At 32.2% G+C, this 18,343-nt stretch overlaps 2 protein-coding genes across 5 annotated transcripts; one reads left to right on the top strand and one right to left on the bottom strand.

Annotated features, from left to right (window-relative positions):
* Positions 1 to 552: 552 nt before the first annotated feature.
* LOC125806913 (2-oxoglutarate-dependent dioxygenase DAO-like) lies at positions 553 to 3,002 on the bottom strand. The gene is made up of 3 exons (XM_049486668.1): positions 2,677 to 3,002; positions 1,505 to 1,826; positions 553 to 846 (listed from the first exon to the last, which is right to left on the bottom strand). The coding sequence occupies exons 1-3, from the start codon at positions 3,000 to 3,002 to the stop codon at positions 553 to 555; spliced, it is 942 nt and encodes a 313-aa protein (XP_049342625.1).
* Positions 3,003 to 7,180: 4,178 nt separating this feature from the next.
* Positions 7,181 to 13,772, top strand: LOC125841050 (serine/threonine-protein kinase Nek6-like). Of its 4 annotated transcripts, XM_049520052.1 has the most exons (16): positions 7,181 to 7,301; positions 7,404 to 7,450; positions 7,884 to 8,009; positions 8,542 to 8,608; positions 9,968 to 10,033; positions 10,154 to 10,200; positions 10,587 to 10,632; positions 10,741 to 10,821; positions 10,902 to 10,944; positions 11,026 to 11,075; positions 11,381 to 11,462; positions 11,547 to 11,596; positions 11,730 to 11,803; positions 11,880 to 11,931; positions 12,220 to 12,340; positions 12,542 to 13,772. In XM_049520052.1, the coding sequence occupies exons 3-16, from the start codon at positions 7,891 to 7,893 to the stop codon at positions 13,555 to 13,557; spliced, it is 1,914 nt and encodes a 637-aa protein (XP_049376009.1). In that variant the 5' UTR covers positions 7,181 to 7,301; positions 7,404 to 7,450; positions 7,884 to 7,890; the 3' UTR covers positions 13,558 to 13,772. The 4 variants fall into 4 exon arrangements, with proteins under 4 accessions (XP_049376009.1, XP_049376008.1, XP_049376006.1 ...); XM_049520051.1 differs by having other exon boundaries at positions 7,890 to 8,009; positions 12,220 to 13,772; XM_049520049.1 differs by having other exon boundaries at positions 12,220 to 13,772.
* The last annotated feature ends 4,571 nt before the right edge of the window (positions 13,773 to 18,343 follow it).

Below are 18,343 nucleotides of genomic sequence, written 5' to 3'. Positions count from 1 at the left end.
TCAATTCAACACGTTAAATAAATGTGGATATAAAATAGAAAATAAAAATATTGATCAACTAATAATATGACATTTTATTTCCTTGCACTTTTCCACTTTCAATATAATATTTTAATTTATTTAATTGAAGTTGACATGAACCCCACAATTATCTTGCAATTCCCACTCAAACTTTACATTCTCTCTCCTTTTGGTTTCATTTTTCAGCCTTAACTAATAGTTTGGGCCCCACGATCCACATGTCAAAAAATGGATAGAGCCTCTTCCAACTTTGGTTGATTGGGCCTCTACCATAATAAAAATTTTCGTGATGTATGTCGTAGTTTTTCCTTCATAATTATAGAAGTACATGATAGAACACAATTTATAAAGCATATCATGATATTGGTCGATTGATGCATAAACCAAAGGCTCGCTAATGCATCGACCAAGAATGCTAGTGTAACAAATTAAGTTGACTTTGCTTAAAATCAAAACAATAATTAAAACATACACTTGACCATTTGCGTACAAATAGATGTGAATCCCCTACACACATCTATTTCAAAAAACCTAATTATCAACGAAAATTTCGTCAGAAACATCTGCAATGATTAAGTCAGCTTTTTCACGAAACAAATCAAGAACTTCACCCTGTATGAATGTAGTTGAAGTTCTTAGGGCACAATATTCTTCAAAATGAAAAGGAACATAGAGAGGAGGATGTTGAGAATCCACCAATTTAGAAGGTGTTTCCACTTTTGCATTTCTTGGTCCCAACACAAAGAATGTAATGGAGTATCGTACTCTTGGCTCATTGCATTGTACTCTATGCTTCACATTGCAAATTCTTCCATTGCTCCATGCCTAACACAAATACAATTACATATATCAAACATCGAGCGATAACATTATTATTTATTGTATTTGACTTGTGACATGTTATTTTACATGTGACCTTTGATGTATGAGCTAAATATATTTAGATATTATATCATCAAATAACGATAAGACTTAAACCAGCTTATCTAACAATTAAAATTGTTAGAGAAGGATCACTATTTATGTTTTTTATTATTTTAAATGTGTAACAATTTCAAAGATTAAAAAAAAAAAATCGTGTTAAAAATATTCATATAATTCCCTTCCTAGCAAAGTTATAGTTGCCTATATTCTAGTTTTGATTCTATTACTATAAAATAAAAAGTAGTATTGAAGTATTGATGAACAATTTTTTGTTGCTAAATAATAAAAATTCGTAGCTAACTGAACTCTCTTTGCTTTAGGCTCGTGTAGGTTAAGAAATTCGCCTCCTTTATTGCTTCCACCCCAACTCTAACAAAAAACATGTTCCTCATCTTTTATTTTGGAGATTAAAGTAGAAGTTCTAACATCATAAACAATTAGAAAATCTTGTCCACAAACTACTTAAAACGAATTTTCTAGTAACAATCAATTAGTAAAGAAGAAATAAATATTTTTTTAAAAAAGAAAATAACTAATAAAACATAATTATTTATCTAACCTTAGCAATGTCCCCAGCATTAACAAGAAATGATCCTGGAATTGGATTAGCAGGAATAAATTCATTAGTTTGGTCATCAAGCATTTCAAGTCCATTAACTAATTCATCATCCAATAAAATAGTGAAAAATCCTTTATCGGTGTGTGTTATAGCTCCTGTTAATCCAATTGTTTCAGGATTATTATTATACTTATTAAACTTCATTAAGCAAGGCCAATCCTTAAACAAATCTCCACTTTCTAAACCAAGACCTTCCATGAGCTTAATCCCAAGTTTCTTTGTTAAATCATAAATTGCTTTTGAATACTTCATCATTACCTCCCTACAAAAAAAATAAAATGAAAGGCTAGTCAACAACAACAATAATACGTATTCAGTGTAATCTTATAAGTGAGGTCTGAAATGATTAAAAAAATTGTCTGATTCGATATTTATACTAAATTAAATAATTTATTCTTATAAGTAGTTAAAAATAGTAAAATTAGAGCAAAAAATATGTTAAGTGTTAATAATAGTATCTATGAGTCTATTGCCTGTTTGATTAAGTTTCTAAGGAGACAAAATTTTTTATTTGTTTCAGAGAGTTAAGGTGTTTGGGGAGCATTTAGAAAAATAAAATAAAAATTACAAGTAGTAGAAAAAATTATTTTTTGAAAGCTTAAAAAAAGTAAAATTCTTCGGAAACATTTTTGGAATTTTGATCAAGCACAAATTATTGCTCTAATATCGACAAAAGATTTTTCAAATTGAGTAGTCAAATATAGCTAGTCTCCAAACGACAAAATAAACACTATAGTATGATGAGAAAAATAACATTCTAAAATAAGCAAATTGTGAAAATTAATTTGGTCAAACACACTATAAATCTGACCCATAATTCCCATGGCTTAAAATAACTAAATTTAGGAATTACTCCTTCATTCTTAATTTATATAGTCCTTTGCCTCTCGAAAGTTAATTTAGCTAAGTTTAAAAGTTAAATTGAACCACATCAACTCAATATTTTAAAATTATACGATAAGCACTGCTATAAAGTATAATTTGCAACTATTCTCATTTGAAAGTATATATTTTTTTAAAAGTACCTTTTAAAATGTCAATCAAAGTTTAAGTAACTTGAATATCGTGAAAATAAAAAATGTCATGTAAATCGAGACAGACAAACTACATACCTTTGATGAGGAGATAGATTGAATTGAGAGGAAAAATAATCTAAATCCTCATATAAAGTTGCATCATAAACCCCTAAAGATTCAAACATGGAACTAGTCATATTTACCGGAATATAACCAAAACTTGTATCTTTATGAACATTTAGCCCCTTTATTTCCACCGGAAGTTCCATTAACGTCCGGCCAATCGCCATTATTTCCGACAAGAGTTGTGGTGGAATGCCATGATTAACAAGCCTAAAACAACCCCAACGTTCAAGTGATTTCACTATTTTTTTATCACTTGATATATCTTGCATGTCTATTATTGGCAAGCTCTTAGCCATAGCTTTTTTTTTTCCTTCTATAATACTTGTTGATTCTTTTGCAATATATATATACACACATATGGGTGGATCTAGACAACAGTAAAGTTAGAAATTTCGTTGAGGGAATCCAATTTTAATATTTATGTATGAAAAATAATTTTTGATCTATATGTGTATTAAGTATAATTTTCTCTATATAATATAATTTTTCAACGAAGGGTATCCATTTGGCTACCTTGGGCTATATGTGGCTGCGACATTGGCGAGTGGTCCCCTCAGTAAAGAATTACACTATATTATATATATATATAATGGTATTATAATTATATTTCTTAAGATTAGAAGTTAACTAAGTGGTTAAGGGACTAATTGAGATTTTAAGTTCAAACCTCAAGCTTATGTTGTTATTTTTTCAAACTTTTTTAGTGAAAATTCTGAATCGCTATTATATACGCAATCAATTTTTGATATTTTTATTGTTTAGAATGGAGCTCAGGTCACAGCAGGCTATGCCGGCCTAGGATTTTAATAATGTATAAGGAATTTGTCAATTTTTTTAATCTTTAGTTCTTGTGAATTATCTTCTTGATTATAAGTTCGTAATTAATTAATACTTCTAACTACTAATTTCTACTACGAGTATTTGTTTTTTTACTATTTTGCTGGATCGGCCACTAAACTTTTATATATGGCATGATTTGAATATGTGAGATACGTAATCTACACATCATATGTTATGCTTTTACTATTAGACTAACTCCATCATGACATGCATAATCCACACATCATGTGTTATGTTTTTATTGTTAGACTAATTCAATAGTGACCAATATTGCACCAATGACTTTGTGCTAATTAACCCACCCATCATGTGATGAATTCTTACTATTAGACTAATTACCTCATGGATTGGACTCTTACCACTAAATCAAAATCCCGACTATCATACATTTGGTGTAAGCCTTTATAAATATAGGGATGACAATTGAGGCGGGTGCGGGGGGAGGGGCAAGGCATAGGTAAATGGGGCAGGGTAGGCAGACTTTTTATTAAGATAGCTAAAAATCAAGATCTTTATTATAAATCAACGATAGACCTATTTTATGCACTTTTACACTAAACAGACAAAATCAACTACACAAATAAATAGGACATCTGTCGTGTTTAGACCCCTTTTTCATTACTTAATAAAAGAGCTCACCGCCTGTCTTAGTAGCCTCAAATAACGCATGCAAGGAAATTCCATTAAAAGAACCATGACTAGTGTATAGCAAGTTGTATCTTTTGTTTTTCTTAAAAAAAATAAAATAAAACATTATGTTCATTTCCTTTTTAACCCCATCCACAATTTGAAAATTAAATGCTCTTCTAAAAAAGAAAAGAAAAAAAAATTAAATTATATATATATATATATATATATATATATATATTCTTAGGACCAGTGCTCATCCTTATTTCTTAAACAAAAAATATTAAGCGCTTCCTATCAAAATTCTTTTCATACTCAAAGCTCAAATAAAAGATATTTGTGTACGTATACCTCCACCCTTCCATGTAGATTTACCTCTGAAGTCTGCACCCTATTCATGTCATCACAACTCTTATTGATTTGATGAATGAACTTGTCATGAATCTCCATTGTTATAAATATCTTTAGGGACCATATGAACCATGACACTATAACAAGAAAACAAGTTTCAAGCAACATGGTAAACATAAGTGCAAATGGGCTACCTAAGATGCATATGTTTGTGTCTATTGTAAGCAATCAGACCCATGCATGATGTATATATTTTCTTGCTTTTTTCACTCTTCATCCAAAAATGATTGAGTCAAAAATTTCATTAAGGGTGTTCAAAATTTAATATATATACTTTGTATTATTTTTTATTTACATGATATAATTTTTTGACAAAGAATATTCGACTGACCACCCTTCACTACAGGTAGCTACACCACTCATGAATACAAGGAGACCAATAAGTATCTTATATACTTATTACTATGATGTGGTAATTGTGGATATCTAACATTTCGTACATTGATGCCTGATAATTAAAGCGTGAATAATAGAATACGATACTTTATATTGAGTTATTAAAAGTTGAGAGGAGTCTACATTCTAGTTATTGGTCATGATATGAAAAATAAATCTTGAATCTAACTAAACTTAACTTAAAAACTAACTGATGAGCTATAAGAATCGTCAAACATCATATAAAAACTAGTCTTACACATGCTTATAGTGTAATTTTTTAGAACTGTTTATATAATTTGTATCAAATTGTATATCTTAGTTTTAATGATAACCAGTTGTAACTTGTAAGTAATAATTAACCAGATGACTTGATAACATAGCAATTTTATTAGCACACAAATGTTATTTTAGTTATATGAACCTTTTCAGTTTTCATAAATATTTTTTCTCTTAAAAATGAGTACTAGATTGCGTGAATAAAAATTCAAATTCTTAGAATGATCAAAGCTTTATCGTGTAATGCTTCTGTTTCAAATAAGCTTTATATATCATAAAATCATGAATCTAAATAAGTCGATCATTAAATTTTCAAATATCAAATTATTATGGAAAAAAAGAAACAAAGTCATTTATGTCATTTTTCTTTTATTTTTATGAATAGTGTCCAACATTTGATTTCTTAAATAATTTATTCTTTTTTCTAGCATTATCATCAAGTGGTGGGTCACAAAATCCAATCACAATATTTTCATATTTCAATGTCACCTTTTAAAGGAAATTGCCCTTTTATCTATTCCACCGACAAAATTTAAGTACATAATCCTTACAATGCAAAACTAATCCACAATCAACGTGGACAATAACTTTGAGAACAAAGTAAGTAGATAGTCGAGCGTTGCATAATTTTTTTATTGATATTATTTACTTTTTTGTTATTGTAGTTTTTGTTTTTATTATTTCCTTGATTTCGATCATCATACTATTTGTTTGTTAATATAAAATAAAATTACATACTTGAATCGATGGTGTATTGAAAATAACCTTTTTATCTTCATAAGGTAAGTAAAATTGTATACACACCACTCTCTCGATATATGATTGATTGTTGTTGTAATAATATGAGTTTAAAACATTCTAATTAGATTTTTGGTGTAAGTAATCAAGATTAGCTAATATATAATCTTCTTTGGATAAAAAAGCAATAATTTAGCTAATATATAATCTCACGTGATCAATTTATCACTTAATTATAGTACAATTAATACTTATCCTTTTCTTCTTTTTTTAGGTTTAAATATTTGACTTCTTGTATTTTGGTGGTTGGAATTTGACTTTAATTTTTTTTTCTTCTTAAAACAGCAATTTAGGCATACCAGAAATATTACGTTCAACGAGAATTATTGTCAATTAGATGCAAATATAGGCAGCTAATAGCCTAAATAAAGAAAAATAATTAAAGAGATAATACCATTTTTTATTACTTTTAATATTTTAAAAAGAAATAATAGTATAGTAGACTAGTAGTTGAGGATGGTGATTGGTGACATTATGACAATGACCTAACAAAATATTCCATTCCTCAATCTCAAGCCCCTTGTGAAATGAATAAAGGCAATGAATTTAATATTTTTGCCAAAAAGTTAAGTTTTTGTTTTTTTTATATTATAAAATTATAATTTACCTCATGCACACCTTTTGCCAATTTATAATAATTATTATATATTGTTTGTAATGCTTCTTCTGTTTCGATTTATTTGTCTCAATTTAACAACATTGCAACCTGGGGCATTATGTTAATGTCAGAATTAGAATCAAATACTATCAAACATGGTCACATAAAATAAATAGACTTTGCACAGTTATCTTGTTACTTGCTATATTCTTTTCACCGTTTCCTTCTTCTTTGTAGCTGAATTTATTGCATTTGAATTGAAGATCTTACGGAAACAACCCCTCTACCTCTGCGAGGTAATGATAAGGTCTACTACCCTCCCGAACTTCACTTATAATATTTCATTGAATATATTATTATTGTAATTATTTTAACAATAATACTTCTATTAAACACTATTCTAGTACATCCTAACAAAAAAAACACCGTAGAATTGGTGCATTATGTTAATGTCAGCATTTGAATTAACTTTTTTTTTTTTTGTTTCATTTTTATCTGTTTTCAGTGTGGATTAAATTTCTATTATAAACTATAGTAAATATATATATATATTGGCGAATCCAATGCTGCTTTAATTAGTATTGTTGCCTTCCTAAAATCTTAGCCCCTACACAACAGATCCTCCTTCTTAGGGCCCTCTCATTTCCTCTCACACAACACACGTACAGTAAGTAGTAGTTGCAGCTTTGCTTAGTTTACTCTCAAAAAATTGCTTTTTTTTTTTTTGCTGAAATGTAGTGAAGATTTGCTTTTGTTGTTCTTGTTGCAGGGATTTCACTGTTGACCCTGTAAAGATTTGCTCAAGTTTGGAGTTGGGTGAGTTCAAGAATCAGTTCAATTGACAGAAAGATTGAATCTTTAGCTGTAGTTTTGTTGTGAAGGGTAATGTTAGCCTAAATTTTGAGTTGGGTGAGTTCAAGAATTAGTTTTTAAAAGAAAGATTGTATCTTTAGCTGTAGTTTTGCTGTTAATTGTAATGTTTGCTTAAGTCTTGAGTTGGGTGAGTTCAAGAATCAGTTTTTAACAGAAAGATTGACTCTTTAGCTGTAGTTTTGTTGTGAAGTGTAATGTTTGCCTAAGTTTTGAGTTGGGTGAGTTCAAGAATCAGTTCAATTAACAGAAATATTGAATCTTTAACTGTAATTTTACTGTAAAGTGTAATGCTTGCCTAAGTTTTGAGTTGTGTGAGTTCAAGAACTTGTTCAATTAACTGTAATTTGACCAAACAGTGTAATGTTTGTGTTTTCAGTGGCAGAATGGAGACTCAGAAGAGTGATACTGATAACAAGGTAGATGATTATGAAGTGTTAGAACAGTTGGGAAAAAGAACTTTTGGAACTGCATTTATTGTTCTCCATCGAACTGAGAAGAAGAAGTAAGCTAATAAGTATTTGTCTGAGAGACCATTTTATGTTTTAGTTTGGATTTTGCTTCATGTAGGAACTGGATGTCTATTTTTACTGTATCTGTAAGGTTTCTGATAAGCATTTCTACAAATTTGTTGAACTTGGCATCTGCTTTTCTGAAGCTCAGTCTCATGAAGTATGGTTTCAGCCAAATATATAGGCTGGTCCTATCAATGAAAAGAAAATAGAGGAAAACTTGTTTTGTGCCAATAATCTTTCTTCTACTTAAAGTTTGATTGTTTCTGTTAGTTAGTGTTCATCAAAGAGCAGAAACTAAGGAACTCAAAATGCAGTGTACTTGAGAATAAAACCGTAAATGATCCTATTTCTTACTGATGCAAAGTTGCACAGCAAGTAGAACTAAATCTGTTGTTGACTTTTGTAATTGTGATGAAAAGATTATCTTGACTTATCATTCTTTCAATAAAACAACTACTTTGACTTAAAGACAAGTGATGTAAATCCAATTTTATGGAGTTTCGATTTTCCTTTTCCTTGTAGGTATGTTCTGAAGAAGATACCATTAGCAAAACAAACAGAAAAGTCCAAGCGCACTGCACATCAGGAGGTCATTTCAAGTGCTTCTCTTAATTTTGTTCTGTGAAAAAATTAGTACTATGGTTAATTGAAGACCAATAATATTTAGGTCATTATTCTTCGAAGTTGGCTGATCACAAACTTTAGCCACCAATGAAATGTCCCCAGATCTATGACACAATCCAGTGGTTCAAATCAGCAATCTAGTCTTAGATTGTCTAGTTGGATAGTTTTCCTCATAGTTTCGATAGCGAGCTACATTGTACGAGGTGTTCCATCATAAAGAATTGACAAACCTATATTTATGTACTTATTTTATTTTGTTTCTTTCCTTTTTTGCCATTTTCTTAATGGTCTAATGGTACCAACAATCCAATGGTTAGTTATTTGTGTTGTTCACATCTCTCCTAACCAGCCTCATCAATGTCTCTCTAACCATCCTTATTGTGATTCCTTAAGCTAATTTTATTTTCTACTCCAGTTGCTTCTAATTCAAGGTGATATTAAGCAAAGATTGACAGTTTAATTTGCATGACAATCTGCTATTTCAATTGGTGTGTTCGTCTAAACGTCCTGTATCATCACTCTCATGCCACATCATTCTTCCATTGGTATCAACATTTTCACGATTTAATGTTATCGTATATTATGGAGGGGTGTTCTCCATGCTAAACCTTATTTCTTCAAGAAGTTTTTCTTAATTGTTGAATCATGGGATAAAACTGCAAGTGTTTAGTTTGCTGGACTATGTAAAGGAGTGATAGTCCTGACCAATACATTGAGGAAATAAGTGGAGCATCCTATGAGGTTTGTTGGTGGAAACTTATAATCAGTAGAGTAGACATTAAACACCGTTTATTGGCATTTTCTCTGTGTGAAGGCCAGTTTGCACCCGGTGAGCTTAGGTTTTGGAGAAGATCTTTTTGACAGGACAAAATATAGTTCCCAAGTGTATTAACTCAAGGTTTGATTTGGAAGGAAAAAGCTTTTGGAATGAGCTTCCAAAAAAAATGACATGAGCTGACAAGTAGGATTGAACTGAAGTAAAAACTTAGAACTTTCTTTTGGGAGTCACAAGTGAAGTAGTTTCCTTTGCCTTAACAAAACAGAAAAGAAGGACCAGTTAGTACTTTGCACCCAAGATTTTCCCTTAATGAATAACTCTAGTTTCTAGAAGCGGATAATGTAGACTATGGCCACGCTTGTATGTCGAGTGGAAGAAGTTATGTCATCAAATAATTACTTCAGTCTTGCTTTTGAACCCAAACACATTTAGATACAAAATCTTAACTCATCTTTTGATTGGTGATATGAAAAGTTTAACTTGGCGGCAAGATATGCTTGAAAAATATTCTTCTATCTGATGGTAGACAGTTGTTTTTTGTTGCAGATGAATTTGATAGCAAAACTAAACCATCCATATATGTTTGAGTACAAAGATGCTTGGGTGGACAAGGTATCCTATCATTCAGATTTTGCTTATAGGATCTGAAAGTGCAACAAGTAGCCTTTATAGGAGCAATTATCTAATACATAAGCTGCACCAGAGAAAATCTTGACTTTCTTTTTCTTTCAGGGAAGCTGTATATGCTTTGTAGCCGATTATTGCGAAGATGGAAATATGTGAGTGATGATCCCTGATTTTGCTAACATTTTCCCTTCACTACTATATTTTCTTTTCAAACCAGTTATATGCTTTACTTGAGCCGAGGGTCTATCGGAAACAGTCTCTCTACCTTCACAAGGTAGGGTAAGGTCTGCGTACACACGACCCTCTCCAGACCCCACTTGTGGGAGTATATATAGAGTTTTTATAGTGAAAATTATTTTTAAGATGTCCGGAACTTTGGCTGTTAAAGAGTTAACTGTTTGCTCTCCAAATAGTAATAGTGCCACTAAAAAAAGAGGGGGTAATGAAGTTGAAAATAAGAAATGAATAGGATGATTATAGAATTTCTTTTCAGTGTAATCTGAGGATAGTGGCATATTTTCTTTTTCCCGGTATTCAGGGCAGAGATCATAAAGAAGTCTAGAGGAGCATTTTTCCCTGAAGAGGTAGTTAAATGCAATCTCAAATCTCAATAACTCCGAAGCTTCTTTGCACCTTCCTGGTAGCTTAAAAGATAATGTGTTTTCGTTTTGTATTTTTTCCTGCCTCTGTAGAAACTCTGCAAATGGCTGACTCAGCTATTGTTAGCTTTGGAGTATCTGCATTCCAAACGTGTTCAGCATAGAGACCTCAAGGTATAAACATGCTGTAATCAGTGAAATAGAAAAGCCTTCTTGGTATGAAATGTTTTTAACATGAACTATTTCGAATTCAGTTATGTAACATAGTCATCACAAAGGATAACGACATCAGGTTAGGTAAGAATGCCCAAACAATTGCTCAAGTGGGGCATCTTTGCTTCTTTATTATCCATAATCAAATTCACTTGATTTTCACAGGTGATTTTGGCTTAGCAAAATTGCTCGATGCAGAAGGCCTTGCTTCCATGGTATGAGTTTCTCTAGTAGCAAAATGCGCCTCTTACTTACTCCCAACCAACTATTATCACCTAAACAATTGATCCAAGACTGAGAAAACCTAAGTTGCTTTTATTTTCGGTCATAGGGACTAAAATTTGTGGTAGTCATCTTTCATTACATAAAAAAAACAAAAATACTGTGGTAGACATCATATTACAAAGCTCCCACCGCCACACCACCTAGCTTAATGCATTTGAGAAAAAGACGTTGAGTTGTACCGCTAATCCTTAATTTTGGAACTAGTATCATGCAATAACTTTGTTGGCTCAAACAGGTACCTGGCACTCCGAACGGCATGTGCCCTGAGCTCCTTTCCGGTATACCCTATGGCTACAAATCTGATATCTGGTCGCTTGGTAAGAAATTCGACACGAAGCAATGTATTTCCACTTTTCACATAATGTCCCTAATACTGGTATAACATGTTAACCTGATCTTAGGATGCTGCATGTTTGAGATTGCTGCGCATCAACCACCATTTAGAGCTGCTGTAAGTTGAATTTTCAGCTATCTGAACTTTGTAAACAATACCTCGAAAAGTTATCCTTGTTACTATAAAAATGGAGACATTCATTATCCTGATGTTTTCTATATGATATACTGACAAGATAGAAATCCAACAGGACAAGACTGGACTTATCAACAAAATAAACCGGGGTTTGTTCTCACCACTTCCGATTATATACTCCTCCACCTTGTAAGTATCTTCCTTCTCATCACGCCACAAGTATAACTGATCAGTCAATTGACATACTGGATTTAATTTCTTGCAGGAAACAGATAATAAAAAGCATGCTAAGGAAAAATCCAGAACACAGACCAACAGTGAGTTCAATCTGCATATGTTCAACTGTGTTACTCCCTCCGTTTCAATTTGTTTGTCTTCATTTCCTTTTTAATTTCAACTTTCCACATGACATGTTTAAAAAGACAAGATTAAAGGGAATTTGGTACATTCTACATATCTGTAGTTTAAGACTCCAAGATTCAAAAGTCTTCTTTACTTTCTTGAACTCCGTGTCAAGTCAAAACTAGACAAATAAATTGAAACGGAGGTATTATTAAATTAAGATTCATCATTCATCCTGATATCCTTTTTACCTCAACTTATAGGCTGCCGAGTTGTTAAGGCATCAACATTTGCAACCATACCTCCTCTTGTGTCACAACCCTTCATCTGTGTTTCTTCCTGTGAAGTCACCGAGCAGCACGAAAGAGAAAACACGATCATCACCTGGAAAATCTATCAGTCCAAGAGAGAGCAGAGAAAGACAGCTGAAGCTAAAAGAGAAAAGAACTGTCCTTTACTTCAACGAAAGTGATAACATCCAGCCAAGAAACTTATCAGATAACCTCCTGTCGTGTCACAACCCTTCATCCGTGTTTCTTCCTGTGAAGTCCCCAAGCAGCACAAAAGAGAAAACACGACCATCACCTGGAAAATCTATCACTCCGAGAGATAGCAGAGACAGACAGCTGAAGTTAAAAGAGAAAAGAACTGTCCTTTACTTTGATGAAAGTGATAACATCCAACCAAGAAACTTATCAGATAATTATAACACATTCCGAGCTAAACTTGAGACTAAGAGAGTTGATCCAACAAGCTACTCAGTTAGGATCTCTCAAGATAGTGAGGATTCTAAAAGTGGGGAGATGAGTGAGGCAGCTGTTTGCAATGGATATGATCAACCGGAGACAATCTCGCAAACTGAAACAACAATTACTCCAAGCTCTTCAAGTTCAAGGGCAAAAATATGGTCCGAGGAACAAGAGCATGCTTCGCCGGAGCATGTTAGACGATTTGAAGAGGATGATAGGAAGAGTAGCAAGACAAAAGAGCTTGAGGTGTTTAGCAGTCCACTGGACAATGAGGAAGCAGATATAGTAGAATGTATCTCCGGAAAGTCTAGCAGAATGACATTGTCTAATGGAAGATCCAACGATAAAACACGATCCTTTGATGAAGAAAGCACTTCATCAAATTCACAGCCGGCAAAACTAGATACAGAGGCAGCACCAAGATGCTATGTTGCTGAAACTGAAAATGGTAACGAGTGTAGAGAAGTTGCTATTGACTGCATGTCAACTGAAAGCGATGGTTCACTTCTACATAAAGACGAGCTAGAAAAGAAAACAACCATGGTTTGTGACACCAAACAGTCCAAGAAAGATGCTCTTCGAGCACTGGATGATAAGGTTTCACAGCTCAAGTCACTAGCCGCGTTAGCTAGTAAGGAGGACAAAGATGATTGGGGGAATCCTACTCTACAAAGAGCTGAAGCTTTAGAGTCTCTTTTGGAGGTCTGTGCACGACTACTTAAGCAGGAAAAAATCGATGAGCTTGCTGGTGTGTTGAAACCATTCGGAGATGATGGAATGTCATCTAGAGAGACAGCAATCTGGTTGACTAAAAGTCTCATGACTGCACAAAAATTGTCCAAGGGGTCATGATGTTGCACAAAATATGTTTTTTTCCTATCGAAGGAGCTCCTATTTTACGTAAATCAGCAAGTGTTGTTGGACTCAATTATTGCTAGAGGCTCGACGTAACGTTGAGCTTCCCTTAGTTTTGATTCTATTGTTGTAGGACAGTTGATGAAGTTGTGAAGATTATAATGTACTTTCTTAGTTGATTTCTACTCTATGATATTTACCACATTTCCTCAGCTTCTTAGACATGATTGTGTTATTATAGCAGTTGGATTTCTCAGACGATCACTCAACTAATAGTTATTATTTCAGAAAGTCACTTTCTCACACTCAAGAAGAAGAGTGACTTTCTAAAATAATAACTATCATTTAAGTGGCCATTTGAGAAACTAACTCGTTATTATAGCAGTCTTATTTTTCTTTTCATTCTCACCCGCCTAAAAGAGCGTGTATATATCAAACTATTATTATCCCCATATTTGATCTATATATACATAAATTAAAGACCTTTTGCAAACTATTTGATCTAGTCTTGATAGACAAAGGTGAAAATGTACCTAGTGTTGGCAAATGGACGGGTCAGATCGGATATGTGTGGGTTGACCACAAATTAGATAAAAGGAACGAAATATTTGACTCGCTCATATTTAATACAGATAAAAAATAATTGTTTTAACAATAGAAATAGTGTAGATTTTTCTAGACAGATGCATTGGAAGAAATTCAAATGTCAATTTCTATTGTTGTGATGAGGACTACAAGAAAACTACTTCTCACCAAGTTCCAATAGAAAATTGAACCTTCTATACATAAAAGAGAGTGCAATTTTGTCATACTATGAGATTAATAAAGAATGTAAAATCGCGGATGAGACTCCTCTTTCCTTGATCAAATATCTCAGTTTCGAGCGTTTACTATGATTTTTTTGTTTGTTAGAAAACCTTCTCCCAAATAAGCGTTACGCGACGCAAATCCAAATTAATCAAATAATATAAATATCAAAAACTTTTTATTTTTTCAGTAAGATGAGAGGCCTACTGCTCACCTGAGATTTCACATTTGTGGTTCCCACATTTCGTGACTAAAAAGACTATACCTTAAATTTCACCCAATCAAATTTAAAAAAAACATAAAATGAAATAAAAGTGGTTACTTTTGCCAAAATAGTATAAATTGTGGCTATTCTAACAACAATTATTCCACTAATCTAGTTCCTTTTCTATTCTAAAACTACAAAAGCAAAATAAACTTAGTTTGCAAAAAATGGCACAAAATGGTAACTCAACTATGAGTTTTTTGCTAGCCATAGCCTTGATTATAATTATTTTATTTTTCTCGTCAACCGCGATGGCTCAAGACACTGCAGTGGCTCCAACACCGCCTATGGAAACCGGCATGGACACGGGCAACAACGGATTCGGGTTGCCCGTTTCTGAGGCAATGGTTTGTTTTTCAGTATTTTTTTCAATGTTGGTTGTTTTATTTCACTGATAAAAATAAAGAAGATGATTTTGAGGGGAATTGTTGGTGAGGATATATTTGTTGAGAGAGTACTATACTTTTATGTAATTTTGTTGTATTATTTTGGTAGTATATTTGCTTGTATTGTTGTTATTAATGTAATGTATAAATAAGTTGATTGGTGTTTTTGTTTATGCTTTTGTATTTGTAATTTGTAAAAAGTAATAAAAGACAGTAGAATTACAAAGTAAATGTGGGACCTTTATTTTATATGTTGGAGTTGGTTTGAATCGATTTATTTTGTGTTTTTAAGTATTTTTATTTGAGTAATATAAAAAGTGTTTTAACTGTTAAAATAATAAAAATAAGTTTTAAAAAGTTGTAAATTGTAATTTCTAATTTATAGCTTATTCAAACAAATTCCAGTCATGTGTGTTTGTGTTTTAATCTGAGTTATCATCAAGTATTTAGACATACTTAGAAAATAACTAGTATATCAAGTGTTTAAACACAATCGCCGACATGCACATGATATTTTAATTTGTCCATAGAATTCCGCCCACATAAAAATTGATTCATTAATTATTGAGGCATATTTTCAGAAATAGTTAATGATAGTTCAGATAGAATATACAAATATCAAATAATTTAGGTAGAAAACTCAAAAACAAAAAAAGATACTTCAAATATGTTTCTAACAATCATTTCTTCATTTGTCAATATTTTTAAATAAAAAAAAGAGAGTGTACATCATGCACCACCAAATAATACAAATACCTAATAGTTTAACTTAATAATTCAAAAAAACATAATATTCCAGATATATTTTTTACTATATTGTTAACTCGAAAGAACATAAAGTATCATACAAATTAGGATGGAGATACTAGTACTCCCCCTCTATCTCGGTTTACATGACTCACTTTCCTTTTTAGTCATAGTCACACAAACTTCTATCACTTATTTTATTCCACAAATTTCAAAAAAATTCTCTCTCTCTTAAACTATATGCCTTTCAAACTAACTTATATAAAAGACACAATACATAAACTTATATAAAATTGAATAGATAGACGCACATCTTATGTAACATTTTGAATCTTATATGACATTCTATATGTATTATGCCACGTAGGATAAATACTCGTATATCTACTTGTTTAATTTTATAAAAATCTAAATATCTATTTGCACACATACAAAATTAAAGACCATAAATAAAAGCGGAAGGAGTGATATTTTTTTTTAAAAAAAAAGTTGGAAGCAAAAGAAAGACAACTCACATAGAGAAAGAGTCCAACGCTAAGCAAGTCATTTCCAGTAATATAATATATGTAACGTGTCCACCTTATTTTTTCCAGCGCCGCAACCCACCACTACCAACTTTCCTCTTTTCACATGCCTCGCCGCACCGATTTTCCCTTACCCAACAAACCAATCAAAAAACTCTTTCGCCAGCTGTCCCTTCACGCGGTCCCTCCCTCCCTATAAATTCATCCCCCTCTTGCTCTTCATTTTTCATCAAACCCTAATTCACTCTGCATCTCAAAGCAAAAAAGCAAAAAAATTCTCTCATTTTTTGTTGAAATCTAGTAGAAATGGCACAAATCAGCATTATCAAGTCGTTTTTGGTTGCATTGATTGTTGTTGTTTTTTCAGCAACAAGTTCGGCTCAGGAGATTGGATTGGCTCCAGCACCGGCACCTGATGCGGGAGCTGGATTCTCTCTAGCTCAATCTGGTGCTTTGGTGGCTTCTTCTCTACTTGTTTCTGCTGTTGCTCTCTTGAGGAACTGAGTTTTGATGTATTGATTTTGCGAGATTTGATTATACAGAGCGATGGAGTGATTAGGGATTTAGCAAGTTTGGTTTGTTATGTATTATTTCTATTATTATTATTGTTATTCTTTTTGCGGTATATATGAGAAATAAATTTATATTTTAATATTAAAGCTGTATTTTCTTATTTCGTCTTCCATTGGTGTTTCTGCTGTTAATTTGCTCAAAAAACATAACAAATAACACGAGAAATTTGAGCTGAAGAACAAAAAATTAAAGTAGTGCTCATTTCTGTGAAAGCTTTAAGCTTTGGGAAATTTTAGTTTTCAACTTATGGTACTGTTATTAATTCTGAACTTTTGATCGTTTCTGTCAAACGAGTAAAACTTAACCTTCCCTTATTCTACCCTTCGAACTCGGAGATTGAAGAAGATCACTCTCATTATATATATGTTGATAGATTGAGTCCTTAGGGAGAGAGAAAAGAGGCATTACTCTCGGGAAAATGTGCAACCAACCTTTTGCATCCCGCTTCTTCCTTGAGATTTGATCTCATAGAGTTGAATTACATTTTTAAGCATCCGCAAAATGATTAATGGACTTTGTGAATTTAGATGGTTAATCGTATCTCATGACCTTGAGTTAGTTTTGGTTCTGTTTTGACTAATTCTTTTGGTTAAATCTTCCACTTTATGATAATTTGAAGTGTTCTATTCAAGCTTAATTTTGCAACTAAGAGGTACGGAAAATGTACAAGTACCCTCTAGACTATTATCAAACCTGAACTTATTTTTTATGTAATTTTGTACACCTTTTTAGCTTACGTGACATCCAAATATCTCCCACGCGCTTGAACTGCATGGAGTCACGGAGTGTGCCACATAAGCCAAAAGGTGTACAAAATTATATAAAAAAATGAGTTCAGGGGTAATAAAACCTTAATTTAGTTTAGGTATGTCTCTGAGATTTCAGTCATAGTTTAGATGATACTTATGCCTTATGCCAAGAGGTACTAATTAGCTTTCAAATAGTAATAAAAGATATAATCCTAATCCTTCAACTAAATAGGTTTGTATTGAATGGGTCAATCTTTTAGGACACTATTATTTGAACACTTCTTTTCTTGACCGGGTCCACACTATTAAGTACTTTGTTATCTTTGTACTCGTCTAAATGAATTGCCGACTTTGGTATTAGTTGTCTTGACTGGGCTCACACCAAGTACTTTGTCATCTTTATACTCGTCTAAACGAATCATCAATTTTGGTATTAGTTGTTGAGCTAATCGAGCTTAGAATGAAACATTCTAAACATAATATAATACTAATCACTTTTATTTAACCCTTATCTTCCAAAACATCACACTATTAATACTATTCTTATACCTCATGTGTAACTTGTTTACTTTTTCAACTATGTGATATCACACCATAAGTACACATCTAAATATATTGGTTTCACATTAGTCTTTTTAGATATTTTTCAACTAACATAATAACAAATTTAGTACTATTATTTGTACATATCACTCAAATCTAAGAAAATGGATCGAACAAAACAATAATATA

This window comes from Solanum verrucosum, unplaced genomic scaffold (genome assembly GCF_900185275.1).
Source record: "Solanum verrucosum unplaced genomic scaffold, falcon-dt-bn FXZP01000196.1, whole genome shotgun sequence".
In the NCBI taxonomy this organism is placed as follows: Eukaryota; Viridiplantae; Streptophyta; class Magnoliopsida; order Solanales; family Solanaceae; genus Solanum; species Solanum verrucosum.
The sequence above is the reverse complement of the archived record's forward strand: the minus strand, read 5'-3'. Positions and strand labels throughout refer to the sequence as shown.